Raw genomic sequence first — 15,324 nt, 5'->3', positions numbered from 1 at the left:
CACCCCACCTATGGTCAATAGCCAACACAAATGAAAATTTGTTTTTTCTTACTTTTTTTACATTCAAAGATGTGAGCTTTTTGTACTCAAAGTTGGTCAATACAAAGAAAAAGGTAGATGCTAATATTGAAATTCATGTTTTCTCCATCCCTCCCAAGAGAGTTTATCTGCTAACCACAAAAAGCTTTCACAAGGCACCGCAGCTGCGTATAGATAGCATCTCCCCATGAATGGCATAAGAGATATTTCTAATGTATGATCGTAGGTCTTGTGTAGGGGTGTCCACAGTTCAGTTAATCAAAGTATAGCTATTTTTTTTCAAACTGAACCAGTCTTACCGATTTTTCAATTTCTCCAAACCAAAATGAATCAATACCACTAGTTAACTGGTTGATCGGTTTTGGTTTTTGACTGGTTCAGTTATATATATATATATATATATATATATATATATATTATAAATAATAAATCATATATAATATATTTATAAATAGATAATATGTGACATATATTAAATATATATAATATACATATAAATATATATACCAGCCGGTTTGGTTAAACATTGATTTTTTTAGGTTAAAAAAATCGTATATGTCATTCGGTTTTTCAAAAATACTGAACCGATCAGTTCAATTAACCACATTTTGCGATTTGGTTCATTTTCGGTTTTTTATGGACACCCCTAATCTCGTGCACAATGTTTTTTGTCATCAGGCAGACTAATCCTAAGAGCCCAAATGGGTGAAACCAACATTATTGGATAAGGGCCTTTTCTTATACATTACAACCAAATAATAAGTTTCCTAAGACTACAAAATTTATCGATGTTAATTATTAGCAAAAAGGCCAGAAAAAAACCAAGTCAGGATCTCCTCCCGATCAAAACAGTTCCAACATGATGATGGTGTTTGATTTTGTTGCCATTTATTTGAAAATTGGTGCTAATATTGTCCAATCCGAGGTGTCCTGAATTGAGGTTGTAGTCAGATAGTCCTACCAACTTATGAAGTCGAAGTGGAAGGACGAAACCACACACCAAGATCTAAAATCAAGAAAAAGATCATAGGCCTGAGGAGTTGTACCCCAGGTAAGCACTCCGACACTCAAGTTAGTGATGCGAGAGATGGGTGGTCGGACCGAGCAATTAAGAGCAATGTCGGTCCGAGCAAAAGCAAAATAACAATATGAAGGCTGAAGAATCAAAAGTCCCTTACCTTGAGCGGGGGTTACCTATTTATAGCCAAAGACCCGTGTCCAATTCGAATGAGGCATATGGGGTTGTTGGGATGAGGTTACCCACCAAGGTCTTTGGGATAAGTCATCTTCCCTGGTGGGGTTGTCTTCCTTATCCATATGGGACTCATCTTTTTTGTTGTGTTTATCCATCTTATGTGGTGTCAACATGGCTGAGGAGATGAGATGGCCACGGAGGTCGCCACGTGGCATGCAAGACCAGGTCAACCATAACTCAAACAGATGCCACCTCATTGTCATATAGACATTTAATCTAAAATGTTATTTGATAAAATATTTATTAAATAAACGTTTGTCTTGAAAGCCAATCGATAGGGGAAGCTTCATTTTAATAATTCCCCAATATCTTTCTTATTGTTCGGCTTATATGGCACCTATTGATGCCTAATGTGGTGCCTAACTATCTAACAACATCAAAAAAATATTCAACCATTTTTTTCATGTTTCAAGATAAATTCCATACAAACATTTATTAAGAAGGTGAGATGTGCGGACACAGATATGTTGAGATCGTGTTGGAACAGTTTTTGTCGGGAGGGGATCCCAAGTCGTATTAGGTGATAACCTCGAGGCCTGTTCAAGCCACCAAGCCACCGATGCCCCCATGCCTGACTGCCTAACCTAAGTTGTCATGGATTGTTTAAGTTGAGCTTGGGCCGGGCCGGCTGGCCAATTCGAGCCTTGACCTTGTTGGACCACGGCGGGCCTTAGGTCCATGTCTTTGGGTTGGACCATGGGCTTACTTTGTCCATAAACCCGACTAAACGTCTAATCTAAACCCCCTTTGTTGCACCCGCAACTGGGCCTGCAAGCAAAAACTCTGCTCAATGAACAAATCACATTCATCCCATTCCCAAGAGGCACCAGAGGGTTGCTTGTTGTTATGAGAAATCAACTCCATTGCTATTGCTGGCCCTGAGTCAATGCCAAAGAACATATCTTTGGCTTCTTGAAGACCTAGCCAAAATCATTACTTTAGCTTTAAAGGGATGATGGAACTAGAAAAAGGTATTAATTTTCATTTGTTGCTTTAATGTGTTACTATAGGTTACAGAACTCGGAGGCAGCCCCCACAGAGAATACATGCCATCTTCATCACCCTCCAGCCTCAAAAAGGAAAAAAGAACAAGAAAATAATGAATGAGTTGGAAGGGGCACATGAACAGCCCCCATCCCTATACACCCACATAATGCCATGGCTGCAAAACTTGATTTACTGTGTTTTTCCCTCTAGGATTCTCCACACTGTTATCAAACAACATTGACGTTGTTGCAGACTTCTATGCCATTTGCATTATCACCGGCCACCTCCACAATCAACATGGTCATCTCATGTTGCAGCACAAGGCTCTTCCCTGCTGTTGCAATTTGTTCCACATGCAGGTCATCTGCAGCACAAGGCTCTTCCCTGCTGTTGCAATTTGTTCCACATGCAGGTCATCTGCCTAGGAGACTGATAATGTGCTGTTAAGTAATCGTCGATGCAACCGAATTGGCAAAACTTCAAATCGTGTTGATATTCCACAGTCCTCGAGCTGTTGAACTGCCCCACCCACATCCCCATGCTCACATCTTCCATTTTGAACAGCTGCAGTGCAGATGGTTGATTAATCACCATTTACACACACACACACAGCAAAATAAGCAGTGGTGAGCAATTTAAGGTACTTACTCTCAATTTGTGTTTCTCAAACTCAGAGACAATGAAGTCTGCAATGTCAGATGACACAACGTAGCCTGGTCCATTTGCATAAGGTGGATAATCTTCTTCTGGCCATTCCTGAAATCCACCAGAAACGAACAAAATTTGTGAACACTACTCAAATTACTCCTATCCCCCCAAAAAAGCCACACAATTTAAAAATGAAACAAATAAAGTTAAAACAAAAACTATCAAAAAGAACTTGAACAGTGCAAGAGAGAATATACAGGGCCACAACTTGAAAAGACTACCGTTTAGATTAAGGCATGTAGAGCCCTGGAGAACTGGATTCTATATCCATTTAGATTTGTGAACAAGGATTTAAATGTTGTTACACGATGAAAAGTAATTTCAAGGAGATGCATCTCAATGCACAACCAATCAGACTACCTATAGTTTGTTCTTCATAGCATATGATTTCAGAAAATCAATTATCATTAGCCCAGGCAATTTTTTTCCTTACGCTCAACTCAGTCATTCAGTGCAACCACCTTTCTTTTTGCGTAAGTTCCTTTACTGAATCATCATTTTAGAAATAAATCAACATTTGCAGCATATGCAGCACAAATATACATGTTAACTACAAAAGTAGGTTGTCCAAGCTATTTCCTGTTTTGCCACACACCAACATTAACATTTTGTATCTGTATTAGGTGCAAAAAAAAGCAGTTCAGCAAAATATATGCCCATCTATGCACGTGTAAATGTAACCAAATTTCAATAATCAGCAACTGTTTCCCTGTATGTGCCAGGAAAAAAAAAAAAAAAAAAAAAAAAAAAAAAAAAAACTCAACCCGACAAATAGTCAAAGGTAAAAAATATGCAGCAGAGAAAAAAACAAAAAACTTCCAACTCCAAGAATCATGTGAACCAAAAATCTAGTAATGACCAACACACAACGGCAAGCATTAGAGCAACAGGGGATTTAATTCTCTATTTATTGTTGCTGATAAGAAAAATAACACTCATGGAAAAACCATTGGCAATCCATACTAAGGGAAAACCAAGTGCAAACATGGCATAAAATCTTTGTAGCAAAAGAACCCAATACATACCTCATATGTCACTGCCCATTTACCATATCGCAAGGGCTTGTGGTAGTAATTCATGTTTCCCACATACAGGCTCCTGTCACTGGGGATTTTTTTCACTTCTTTGATTACTGCATCCACCCTGACAAATGTATCATCATCACACTTCATAATGTATTTTGCAGATACCGAGCGAACCTGTGAATAAATGAGGTGTCAAATATTAGTAATCCACAATGGGTGTAAACTTTTAGCTTTAATTTCTTCCCCCACTTACCCCGTATTCGCAGATGGCAACAGTCTTCAACACAACAAGGTCATAGCTATCCATGAAAGGCACTATTACAATGTCACCAAAGAATTCAGCTTCTTTCTTCAACTCCGCATTCACTTTCTTCCTTCCATGCTGCCTCCAAAGAATCAACTTCAAAAGTTAAAGCCTTCAAACTGGATAAATGGACTTCATACAAATGGTATACACTGAAAGGACCAGCATTTACCAGTGCTACAAAGAAGCGGGCCACAACATTTGAAGACTTGATCAGTTCAGACTGCATCCAAGACTTCCTCACAGCCATACGCTCAGCAAAATGATGGCCTGCAGAAAGGATACCAATGAAAAGCTCCACAGGCCCCTCTGGAAGAGGTGGAGCCTTCCATTTAGTAGACATCTCGAGAAGCTTCTGCATGGCATAGCTAGGATGTGCAGTAGGTAAAGAAGCAGCAACTATGGAATGTACATTAACATCCCCATTCAGAGATAGGCCAGTTGCATCCTCGAGAACGAAACCCTATCAACATTAGCATTTAAAATTCAAGAAATAATCCAGATTCCTCCAGGTTTATAAAAACCAACATAGAGTTTTGAAAAAGGTACTCACGGTGCGGTAAGGGAAAGAGGTAACATGCCTCCCATCAACATTGACATGATAACCTTCTAAACCGGCACTGAGTGTAAGAACAAACAACTTGCCCTCTGCAAATGGGTATGGCCAATCAATCGTGACCTTCTTTGATCGGCCAATTAACCGGTTTAACCACCATGATGACTTTGATTCCTCTAGGCCGTTATCATCATCACGAAGCCACTTCTCACATTTTACCTGTCCATCAACTGCAGAGAGCGTTAATTCTTTAAGAGGCGGCCTGTGCAGAAGGCAAAAGTGAAAAATCCCTCAACTCATGTTGCCATAGCTACACTCCTTCAAAAACTTGCGGTAGATAGGAGGCAACACTTGAAAAGTACAGGTTCCTCCAAGCAGGTTATTCTCACTAAGGCCATCAACATATGGGTCTAAAGAACGGAAAGAACTCAAGATGTTCACGTATGCTTATTATGTAATTAACACATCACATGGAATTTGAATTTACTGAACTGCATATTCTACAGTAAATAAGAACAAATTTGGGTTGTAGCAATTCAAAAGAAACATGAAACAAGACATAAAAAAAATAAAAAATAAAATTTTCCCAAATAGTTTAAATCCAAATAACAATTTGAAGCAGAAAAGAGAGACTTGGCAAAAAGCAAGAACACAGAAACATAGAAGATCATCGAAATCTAGTTACCAGTTTCTTCATCAGCGTTTGATTTCCACCCCTCGCACCTAAGAGCTGATCCCCATTGCATCCTATAACAAGTATTCTGCTCGATGACAGGCTTGCCACTCCAGTCCCCCTTCAACCTAGGATTGAAGTGCAGGATCCTCGGTGGGTCTTCCCCATCAACCGACTTTAGTCCTTGCAACTCCATCATGAACTGCGAGACCATGACTGACTGATCCCCATCCTTCAACAGCGATATCTTGGGGTCCTGCTCGGCGTGTGCTGGATATGGCTTCCCCACAACAGTTATGTGTGACCCCAGAGTCAGCCCGCACGGAAGAAGCATAATGTTTCCCTGGTCCCGAAACTCCGAACCAGAAATCACAATCGAAGGCATGCAAGACTCAGACCTGCTCTCTGCCCTGGACTCTTCATCGACCCGAACCTTCCCGGACTCAAGCTCTTCCCAGAGCTTCCTCCCAGCGTCCCAAGCATCCTTAGCGGATTTTTGAAGCTCAGAGAACCCATCTTTACTGCTAGTATTGAATGGGCCGTCCTGAAAGTTCAAACCTGACAAAACCTTGTATTCAAGCACCTGTCCCTCAGCCGTTACCTGCTTAGACGGTTGAAGAGCACGCTGAAAAACCTTAAAAGGCACCTCGGAAGGTCGAACAGGGGCTCCTCTTTCCTCCATGTCCTCCTCACTATCAAGCCTGAGAGGCCGAGGCAAAGCGTCGTTAAGGAAGCCATTAAAGCCGTCCCGTGATACGGCACCGAAGCCGCTCCTGAAAACTAATGGGATTTCTATACTCATCAATAAAATGTACAGAAGCCCTGCACCAACCACCAACTGAATCGATCTCTGTCGACCGAGAGCCACAAACATATCTAATTTGCCTCTCTTCATCATCACCTCTGTTCTTCTTCTTAACGGAAAAAAGTTCTTCTTCTTAACGGAAAAAAAAAAAAAAACCGAACCCTAGACCTGGTTTGATTAGTTCCGATTAGAAGAACAAGATCAACAACGTCTAAAATTCGAATTCGATCAAAACGATTCTTATTTACAGACCCTACCTCTCTACCGTCTACCCTACCCCCTCGGCCCTCGATCGGTTAAGAAGGTAGGTCAGCAAACCAGCTCAGAACGTCCAGAAAGAGATAGGAGAGAGCCGTTTAATTTCAGGTCACAATTTCAATTTTCCTTTTCTTTAATTTTTATTAGACAATTGAAAATTAAAAATAGTAATTAGTAAGATTAGTTGATAATTTTTCTTCTTTTTCTCTTGTTTTCTTCTCAATAACACAACCATACGAATGTACGATAGACGGTAGGCGGCGTACGATAAAGCCCGCGTGGAAATGTGGCCACATAAACAACCGTTGATACCAATACGAAGTTAGATCCAAGCGTCCTTACTCCTTACGGGACCAGCGATTCAGCACAATGGAGTATGGACTCGCCGTCAATTAGTCAATTAGTCAAAGGAGATAATAATGGTGAAGACCGTTGAGGTTGTATGGGCCATTAATACATGGGGTGGGCCCAGGGTGGGACCTCATGGGCCGAGTCATGGACTCTTGGTTTGGATTTGGAAGCATTTGTATCGTTGGAATTTGGAAATGTCTTGTCTTCGGTTGCTCTCAATTTAGAAAATTGAAGAGTACGTGTTTTCTTATTTGGACGCCACCTGTCATCTATAATAAGAACCGACTAATTACATTAGGTAAAGGTGACTCATTTTTTTTTTTTTTCTTCAGATTTTTGGCTTTCGTGTTGGTGGCCTGGTGGGGGAAAAATCAGAAATGGAGGTGAATTGGTTGAGTGAGAATTATTGTCAAATATGTGGCCTTCGTTCGCTTATGGAGTTAAAGCTGGTATGTATGTTCGTCGTTTAAGTTGAACAATATATAAACTTGGGGGGTCATGGGGTCTTAACGGCCTCGTTTGTTTTGGTTAAATTGAACGGGTTTTCAGTTTTGTCAATTTCAAGGCTTAAATCAACAACAACGGCAGCTTGTTTGGGGACCCAGATGGTCAGAGTTGGCTCGTTTCCTTCTGGTTCTGAATTTCTTCCCTTTTTCGTACCGTAGGTGATTGAGATTGACTGTGTTTTTTAGGTCAATCGTCGCTTTCATTCGCATTTCGCGTGGCCGATTTCCCAACATCAAAATATCAAAATATAAGGAGCTCTTCAGAAACTTCTATTGACTTGGCGTTTCCTTCTTCATACCACGCCACACAAATATTCTAAATATTTTTTTGACTGAAAATTAATCTTCTATTTTTTTTGTCGGTTAGGACTTAGGGTAATTAAATTAGTTTCTTTGACATTTATAAAACAAAGTTTTAATCATATGGTTTTATATAATTTTCCACCACCTTTGTTTCAGAAGAGAATTTGCTTTCCTTGCCGAACATGCCAACTTGTCAGAAGAATATGAAAAAGTACACCTAGAAGCATGAGTAATGCAAGCAATGCACAGGTATCCAAGGAAGGGATGTCATCGGGTCGGGTCAAAGTGATAAATGTACACTCACACTCATTCTGAATCTGATCCATTGAGATTGCACTATTGAAATATGGCAAAATCTATAATGTATGAATGGTATCATGAAATCAAAATTTTGAATTTTTTGAATTCTTAAATTATTAAAGATTTTAATAATAAATATATCTTATAAAATGTGAACCAATAAAAAATAAATAAGTCATATAACATTTTTAATGTGATTTAATTAAAACTCATGCATTATTTTTGAAGATAAGCTTTTCTTTTCTTTTCTTTTGTAAACCTTAGAAAGCTTTCATTACTTATAGTAGCGTATTACACGGGATACTGTGGCTATTCAGAGTTTCTACTAGGATATTATATTTACATGCATGTTCATGAGCAATCATATTCATACTTCTATTTACATGGGCTATGACTGTTATTATCAAAAAAAGGACAGTAAATCTAGAACTTTCTGTTTGATGGATTGAACTTGCCAATCCATTTCATTATCCATATAGATGTTGTTTACCAAGCTTTTTGAGTCAGAAAAGATAGTCAGGCTTTTCATCTTCAGCTTTAGGCCATATTGTATGCCAAGTAAAAAGGCCCACCATTGTTTGAAGTGAGTTTGCTACTGCAATTCTTCTGCTATCTGAGAAGATTTCATTATCATCTGTTAAGAGAATCCAAGCTCCTGTTCCTGCCATACTAGATGATGGATTAAAGGAGCCATCGATGAACTTTGCAATGAAGGCTTGTTTTTCTTTTTTCTTAGACAGTTTAGTTTAGAGTGAGTATAGCTTGACTTCACATAGTATAAAAAATAACGGATGGGGTGACTTTGATTTGTTATTCCTTCTTTATTTAATCAGGTTGTGCCAGGTGTGCCAAACCCAACCCGTTGATATCCGACTAGTGGGATCCACTGAAATGACACAATGATAATAGTGAAGTCATTATTAATTGTTCAAAAATTAATAATCGATGTCAATTATTAATTAATAATTGGTTTGATGCCAATTAACTTAGTGGATTACTATGGTTAATTATTTTAAAAATTACATCACAGGCCAAAATCGGACTAAAAATGAAATAAGTGCATTTTCAAAAAAAAAAAAAAAGCCTTCACTCCCAAACAAGGTAGTTAAACATGATTTTTCACAAAAAGAAATGAAGATATTCCATGCACCTTCTAAATAATCCAAAAAAAAGAAAAGAAAAGAAAAAAAAATCTGCAATCATAAAACAACTTAATTCAATGATGGGACAGCCAATATTCTTATCTGGTTTCTAGGCTCTAGGGTTTATAAAAATCATGTAAATAAGAATATTAATTTAAACATGTAATAGAAAATTATTTCCAACGATGCCAAATCAGTCCAACCGAACTGGAATATTTGGAAAAGTCTCAGATCAGCCTAAAACCATACAAGGGAAAGAGATTATTGATTTGTCTCTATCAATACAGCAAAAGCAGAAGCATAAGAAATTAAATAGTCGATTAGTGTTGTTGCATTGCATCTGTTAAAATTACAGAAATATTAATTGATTAATAAATGGATAGAAGCGATGGTTTAATTTGACAGCAGAAGCCAGAAGGCATCACCGATGATGACCGACTCGCCTCGCCTCGTCATCCATGAATTGGTGGTGACAAGCTGTGTGTAGGACAAAAATTCTTAGTGGTGACGCGGCCCACATGGGACCACGGCTTCTTTCTTCCTTCCACCCACATCATTAGATTCATTACTACCACTAAATGAAAGAGACTTCACCTACCATCCACTATATTTTATGCTCTTCTTCCGAGTTATAGAAACTTTGAATTTTCCAAGTTGATGGTAAAATATAGGAAAAATTTATGATTAGCATCTTGTATTTTGGGATAGTGGCATTTTGGTTCTCCGATTTTAAAATATAATAATTTAGTATTCAAACTGTCAAAACGTTAATTTAGTATTTATTGTTAATTGACTATTAATCAGTCCATAAGTGGCATTTGAAAATATATAAATACCTTTTAAATGTTATCTAATTATTTTTATCAATAATCTAAACACGGATAAAAAAATGAACAGTCTCAAATTCTTATCTCTTCTATTTAATAAAGTTGGGGTTAAGTCTTAGTTGACATCTTGGTGACATTTTTTATCAACAGTTGGATGGTTGATAAAGAAAATTAGATGACACTCTAAAGATATTGTGTCTTTTCAAATGCCACTTAACGGTTGATTAATGACCAGTTAACGATAGGTTTAAATTGACATGTTTTAAAAGTTTGAATATTGAATTGTCACATTTTAAAATTCAATGACCAAAATAACACTACACCCAAAGTACAAGGTACTAATCGGAAATTATCCCTAAAATGAATCATGAACGAACCTCAGTCTTAAAAACGTTAATTTTTTTTATTGGTTGAATTTTTGAGCCAATGAGTACTGATAAGTGATGAATACAGTGGGTCTTTTTTGCAATCAATTGAATGGGCCTTGATCCCAACTATTTGGAGTCGGCTGCAAGATAAACTCTTTCACGAGTTTACATCTTGGCCCCACAGCACATCCCCGCCGTGTATTAAGAACATCTCCCGATGATGACATCATCGGTTCTAGTACCATCATCGGGAGATGTTCCAAATACATGATGGGAATGTGCTGTGGGGCGGAGATGTGGTCTCCTCTTTCACCATTAAACCACTGAAAGCTGCACTTTTTTTAGGTTATTTTAATGAAATAAATAAATAAATAATCGGATTAGTTTCGAGCTCGAGAATAACCCTGCGCTTATGTTTGCTTTGTTAGATAGAGGAAAAGGGAAAGTTGAAGAAACAAGGCAAGGCTCTGTTGGGAAAGAGTGTAAATATAAATGTGGAGATTGCATTATGGTCCGTGCAAATATAAAGTTGGTTTAATTTTATATTGATTAATTTAAATTTTTTTTCAAACTATTTTTTTGGTAAAGTTGTCAAACTACCTTTTTAGTTGCAAACATAAATTTTTAGGTTGAACTTTACCGTTTTTTTTTTTTACATTGACCAATTTGAATGCAAAATTTGCTTGAAATTTATAAAATCTGTCAATTTCAATATATAAATGCATTCTTATCTTTTTTTTTTTTTTTTTTTTGGGGGGGGGGGGGGGGGAGGGCACTACATGCATTCTTATCAAGCACCAACAAAACTGATCTAGAAAATATATATGCACTGAAATGACATAACTATATTTGCTTTATTCCCAAATGGAACTTAAGAAGTTAATGAATTATATTAAAAAATTTGGAGAAATACAATGCAACCCACTATAGAATTCTAAAATTATAGCTCCCCATAATCTAAAATTATAGAATTCTTATCAACCCATGAATTTGGCATCAATCTACGTGAGGATTCATCCCACTTATAAGGTGTGACTAAAAATTAAATTCTGAGATGGGCTGAACAATCATTCTTCCTAAAAACTTTTTTATACTCTTACATCCTATAGGCTAGTGGGAGGCAGGACAAACACGGGAATAATTAAAAAATGCGACAAGTAGAAATGGATCTGCTGTACTTTTTCTTCCACCTTGATCAATTTGTGATGCCACTCCACTACAAATGTGCTCTCATACGCATTACATGAGTTTAACATTGAGCCCCACTCAATTCTAGCAAAACCCAACCTGAATAATAATATTATCCTATAAGTTAATTCTTAATCCTATTTTAATAATTACCATAGGATTAATTTAAATGATTGTGATACATATTACATATATAGAGAAATGAGTCATATTCTATTATCTTACTATTACTCCACTCACAAATGGACCTCAGGTTCAGTTTGGAAACAGTACAAATATAAATATGTACAATGTAAATACATACAAAATAAAATATAAGATTTTGCATTCTACATATTTGTATTTATAATCTTTTCAAACTTGGCTTTATTTTCTAGAAGATAAAAACGAAATGATCTGCCTTTTGATTTGGAATTGGGTATAAACCAACAACATGCGCACAACGAATATTTGCTATTGTTGGAATCCAAATCAGAAAAGCATCATCCTAAGGCCTACTACATGAATTAGCTTTGTTTTCGATTCCCTTTTTCCCTTTACAATTAGGGGTTTGCGTTTGCTAATGAGTAAGGGGATATTAGTATTCATGTTTGTATAACAAATGCCCCCCCGCCCTGCCACCCCCTCAAAAAAAGGTAAATTGTTGAAACCTCCCTTGAAATTTGGTAATGACAATCATCTTTTTTGAACTTTGGGGCATAATTTCAAATTAGTCTATTTTGTTAGAATTTATTGACAATTAGACTTATTCATGGGTCGAGTAGCCCGATAGCCCAGCCTAACTGTGGTCGGGCTTGGACATATTATTATGCCTTTAGGCTCGGGCTTGGGCCTTATTATCTAAGCCTAACCTGATTTCGGATCAGGCTCAGGATTTCACAAAAAAACGCCCGGCCCAACAATATATAAAAATATTAATAATATATTATTAAAAATTCAATATTTCTAACCCTAACCCAAATGTTCATTCAAACTCACCCTTGTTTTGTTTGAAGTTTGAAGACTTAATCCCTTCACAACGACGACGGTAGTGCTTCTACAATCTACACTCAAGCAGTGATCCGGTGACTGGCGAGGTGATGACATCTCTTTGAGCTCTGTCCTTGACTATCTCTCAGCAGCGTGACAGTGTCCGCATTTCTTCGAGCTATGCTCAAATCCAGTCCTCATTTCTTCGAGTTATGCTCTACTCCAAACACTCCCAAGTCCCAACAAGTTGATAGCATCTACAGTGCAATGGTGAACTCAGATTTGAAGTGTTAGCAATTCAGAAAATCGTCATCGTTGCGGTGAACTCAGATCGACGACATTTACTCTCTCTCTCTCTCTCTCCTCAATTCGCCAATCCTACTGTGAACTCAGATCTGCAACTATAATGTTGGACCTCGGGTCTCGGTCCTTTACGAGGACTGGGCTCGAGCTTAAGATATATGCCCGTTGGTCAGGCTGGGCTTGGGCTCGGGTCTTAATATATTACATTAATAGCTAGTACAAATCCGACCCATGAATAGATCTATTAACAATAGGCATGCAAATATCCAAAATATTCATGCAATTAATATATTTTTTTTGTTAAGTATCCATTTCTTCGAGTTATGCTCTACTCCAAACACTCCCAAGTCCCAACAAGTTGATAGCATCTACAGTGCAATGGTGAACTCAGATTTGAAGTGTTAGCAATTCAGAAAATCGTCATCCTTGCGGTGAACTCAGATCGACGACATCTACTCTCTCTCTCTCTCCCCAATTCGCCAACCTTACTGTGAACTCAGATCTGCAACTATAATGTCGGGCCTCGGGTCTCGGTTTTTTATGAGGACTAGGCTCGAGCTTAAGATATATGCCCGTTGGTCAGGCTGGGCTTGGGCTCGGGCCTTAATATATTACATTAATAGCTAGTACAAATCCAACCCATGAATATATCTATTAACAATAGTATGCAAATATCTAAAATATTCATGCAATTAATATATTTTTTTGTTAAGTATCCATGCAGTTAATATTGAGGTTGGTTTCTATAGAAGAAAGCCAATATGAACTTTATAAATAATAAAAAAGAGAATTTAAAGTTGCATTTTTACTTTTAAGCGTATTGACGTGACAGATAAATTAAAAAAATAAATCAATTTCAGAAATGAAATTAAAAGGATTTGTGCTAAAAATTCATATGAAAAAGAAAATTTAAAAAATAGTAATTGCATGAATATTTTAGATACTTTCATGTCTCTATTTTATAAGATTGTAATAAAGGGGGTGTAAAGTTCGAAAAAGATGATTGCAATTATCCAACTTATGGAGAAGTTTCAGCAATTTATCCGAAACAAAATCATGTCGGTGCACTTTTTACTTTTTTAGATTCCAAAAATGAGTCCACTTAACTAAGGACGAATACGGCATGCTGTTTGTAAATCAATTAGGGGTCTGTTTCAATGATCTGACGATTATATATTGATAAAAAACGATCAGATGGTGATTAATTGGGTCATCCACTTCGACCAGGTCTAGTACGGACCTAAATCCAGTATAGTGGGTTCGCATGCATGGGTGCAACTTGGACCGAGTTGCATTGGAAATTTTAAAATCTTTACTGGGCCTAAATCCTAACCCGAGCCCATGCAGACGAAATTTTGCCTTTTTTTTAGGTCGTAACTTGGCCAGAAGGCCCAGAACAAGCTGAAATTTTGATTGGACTTGAAATTTCAGACTTCAAGGTGGGCTCGGCCTGAAATTATGGCTTCACCTCCGTGATATTGGCTGTGGTTGTGGGCTTGAATAACTCAAATCAGTCCAAACTAAACCCAACCAAATTCAAGCGTACCTAACCTGAATAACTCAATATGTTGCATATTGTGAGGTTGGTGTGGGATGCATTCTATGAGGAGAAAATCCGAATTCAATACTGTCAGTTTAGACATGAATGCTCAACAAAAAATGTGATAAATTTTGAGATACAAGTGAACGGATTAAAATGTTAATCTTATAGATGGGCACATAGCTTGAGTTTGCGTATAATGGCTTTTTAGATCCATCAATGAAGGAAAAATGGAGCGATTTCCCTAAAAATGACTTCCACATTTGGTTGCATTTAAAATGAAAGAAAATTGAACGACTACATCGAACAATTAATAGGAAAAATAATTACAATCCATATTTTTCCAGATAATTTGTTTTACTTTAACTAGAAAAAATAAACTCGAATGGTTTGACAGGTTGAAAGTATGCATGTTGCAAGACATGAATCAAGAGAATAAACCACTATTCAGAAAAGAAAATTTCTTACAAATATCAGAAATAATAACACTCTACTTTTTGGGAAATGTTAAATTTTCATAGCCACTACTTTACATGTAATCAAAAACCATAAATAACAGTTTTCATGGAAATTGCTGATTTCTCTTCATTTTATAAGTAACCAAACAAAGCTTCAATCAAAAGCACGTTTCATATTTCCTAATTTTCCCAATGTTCTGGTAAAGTTGAAGAAAGAAACCTGAATGGTTGAGAAACAATGTCTACTGCAATACATGAAATTAACCTATGTTTGGAAAGTAGCAGATAAAAATGGGAAGGAATACTGACTTCCTAGATTGTTATTTAGGCTGCTTTTAATGGAGTGTAAAAATAAAATTACATTAATGGAGATGTTCACCGATCGGTTTAAATTTTTGGACTGTTGTAAATGGAAAATGGGATTACCAATGTAAATATTTACATCGTTTTTTATCAACG

At 37.1% G+C, this 15,324-nt stretch overlaps 1 protein-coding gene across 1 annotated transcript; it reads right to left on the bottom strand.

The window, feature by feature from the left end:
* Nucleotides 1-2,256: 2,256 nt before the first annotated feature.
* LOC148863012 (hydroxyproline O-galactosyltransferase GALT6-like) lies at nucleotides 2,257-6,723 on the bottom strand. Its single transcript, XM_088980560.1, has 8 exons — nucleotides 5,560-6,723; nucleotides 4,872-5,104; nucleotides 4,491-4,781; nucleotides 4,268-4,396; nucleotides 4,015-4,188; nucleotides 2,930-3,037; nucleotides 2,694-2,845; nucleotides 2,257-2,640 (listed from the first exon to the last, which is right to left on the bottom strand). Exons 1-8 carry the CDS (start codon nucleotides 6,443-6,445, stop codon nucleotides 2,583-2,585), a joined length of 2,031 nt encoding a protein of 676 aa, XP_088836686.1. The 5' UTR covers nucleotides 6,446-6,723; the 3' UTR covers nucleotides 2,257-2,582.
* Between the last annotated feature and the right edge of the window lie 8,601 nt (nucleotides 6,724-15,324).

The sequence above is a fragment of the Nelumbo lutea genome, chromosome 3 (genome assembly GCF_056320005.1).
Source record: "Nelumbo lutea isolate HS-2025 chromosome 3, American lotus-T2T, whole genome shotgun sequence".
NCBI classification, from domain to species: domain Eukaryota; kingdom Viridiplantae; phylum Streptophyta; class Magnoliopsida; order Proteales; family Nelumbonaceae; genus Nelumbo; species Nelumbo lutea.
The sequence above is the reverse complement of the archived record's forward strand: the minus strand, read 5'-3'. Positions and strand labels throughout refer to the sequence as shown.

Coding starts and splice junctions, on each gene's coding strand:
- LOC148863012 (XM_088980560.1), bottom strand. CDS start 6,445: ATGATGAAGAGAGGCAAATTAGATATGTTTGTGGCTCTCGGTCGACAG. Junction 5,105..5,559: donor AAACGCTGATGAAGAAACTG/GTAACTAGATTT, acceptor CGCTCTCTGCAG/TTGATGGACAGGTAAAATGT. Junction 4,782..4,871: donor CCTCTTTCCCTTACCGCACC/GTGAGTACCTTT, acceptor TAATGTTGATAG/GGTTTCGTTCTCGAGGATGC.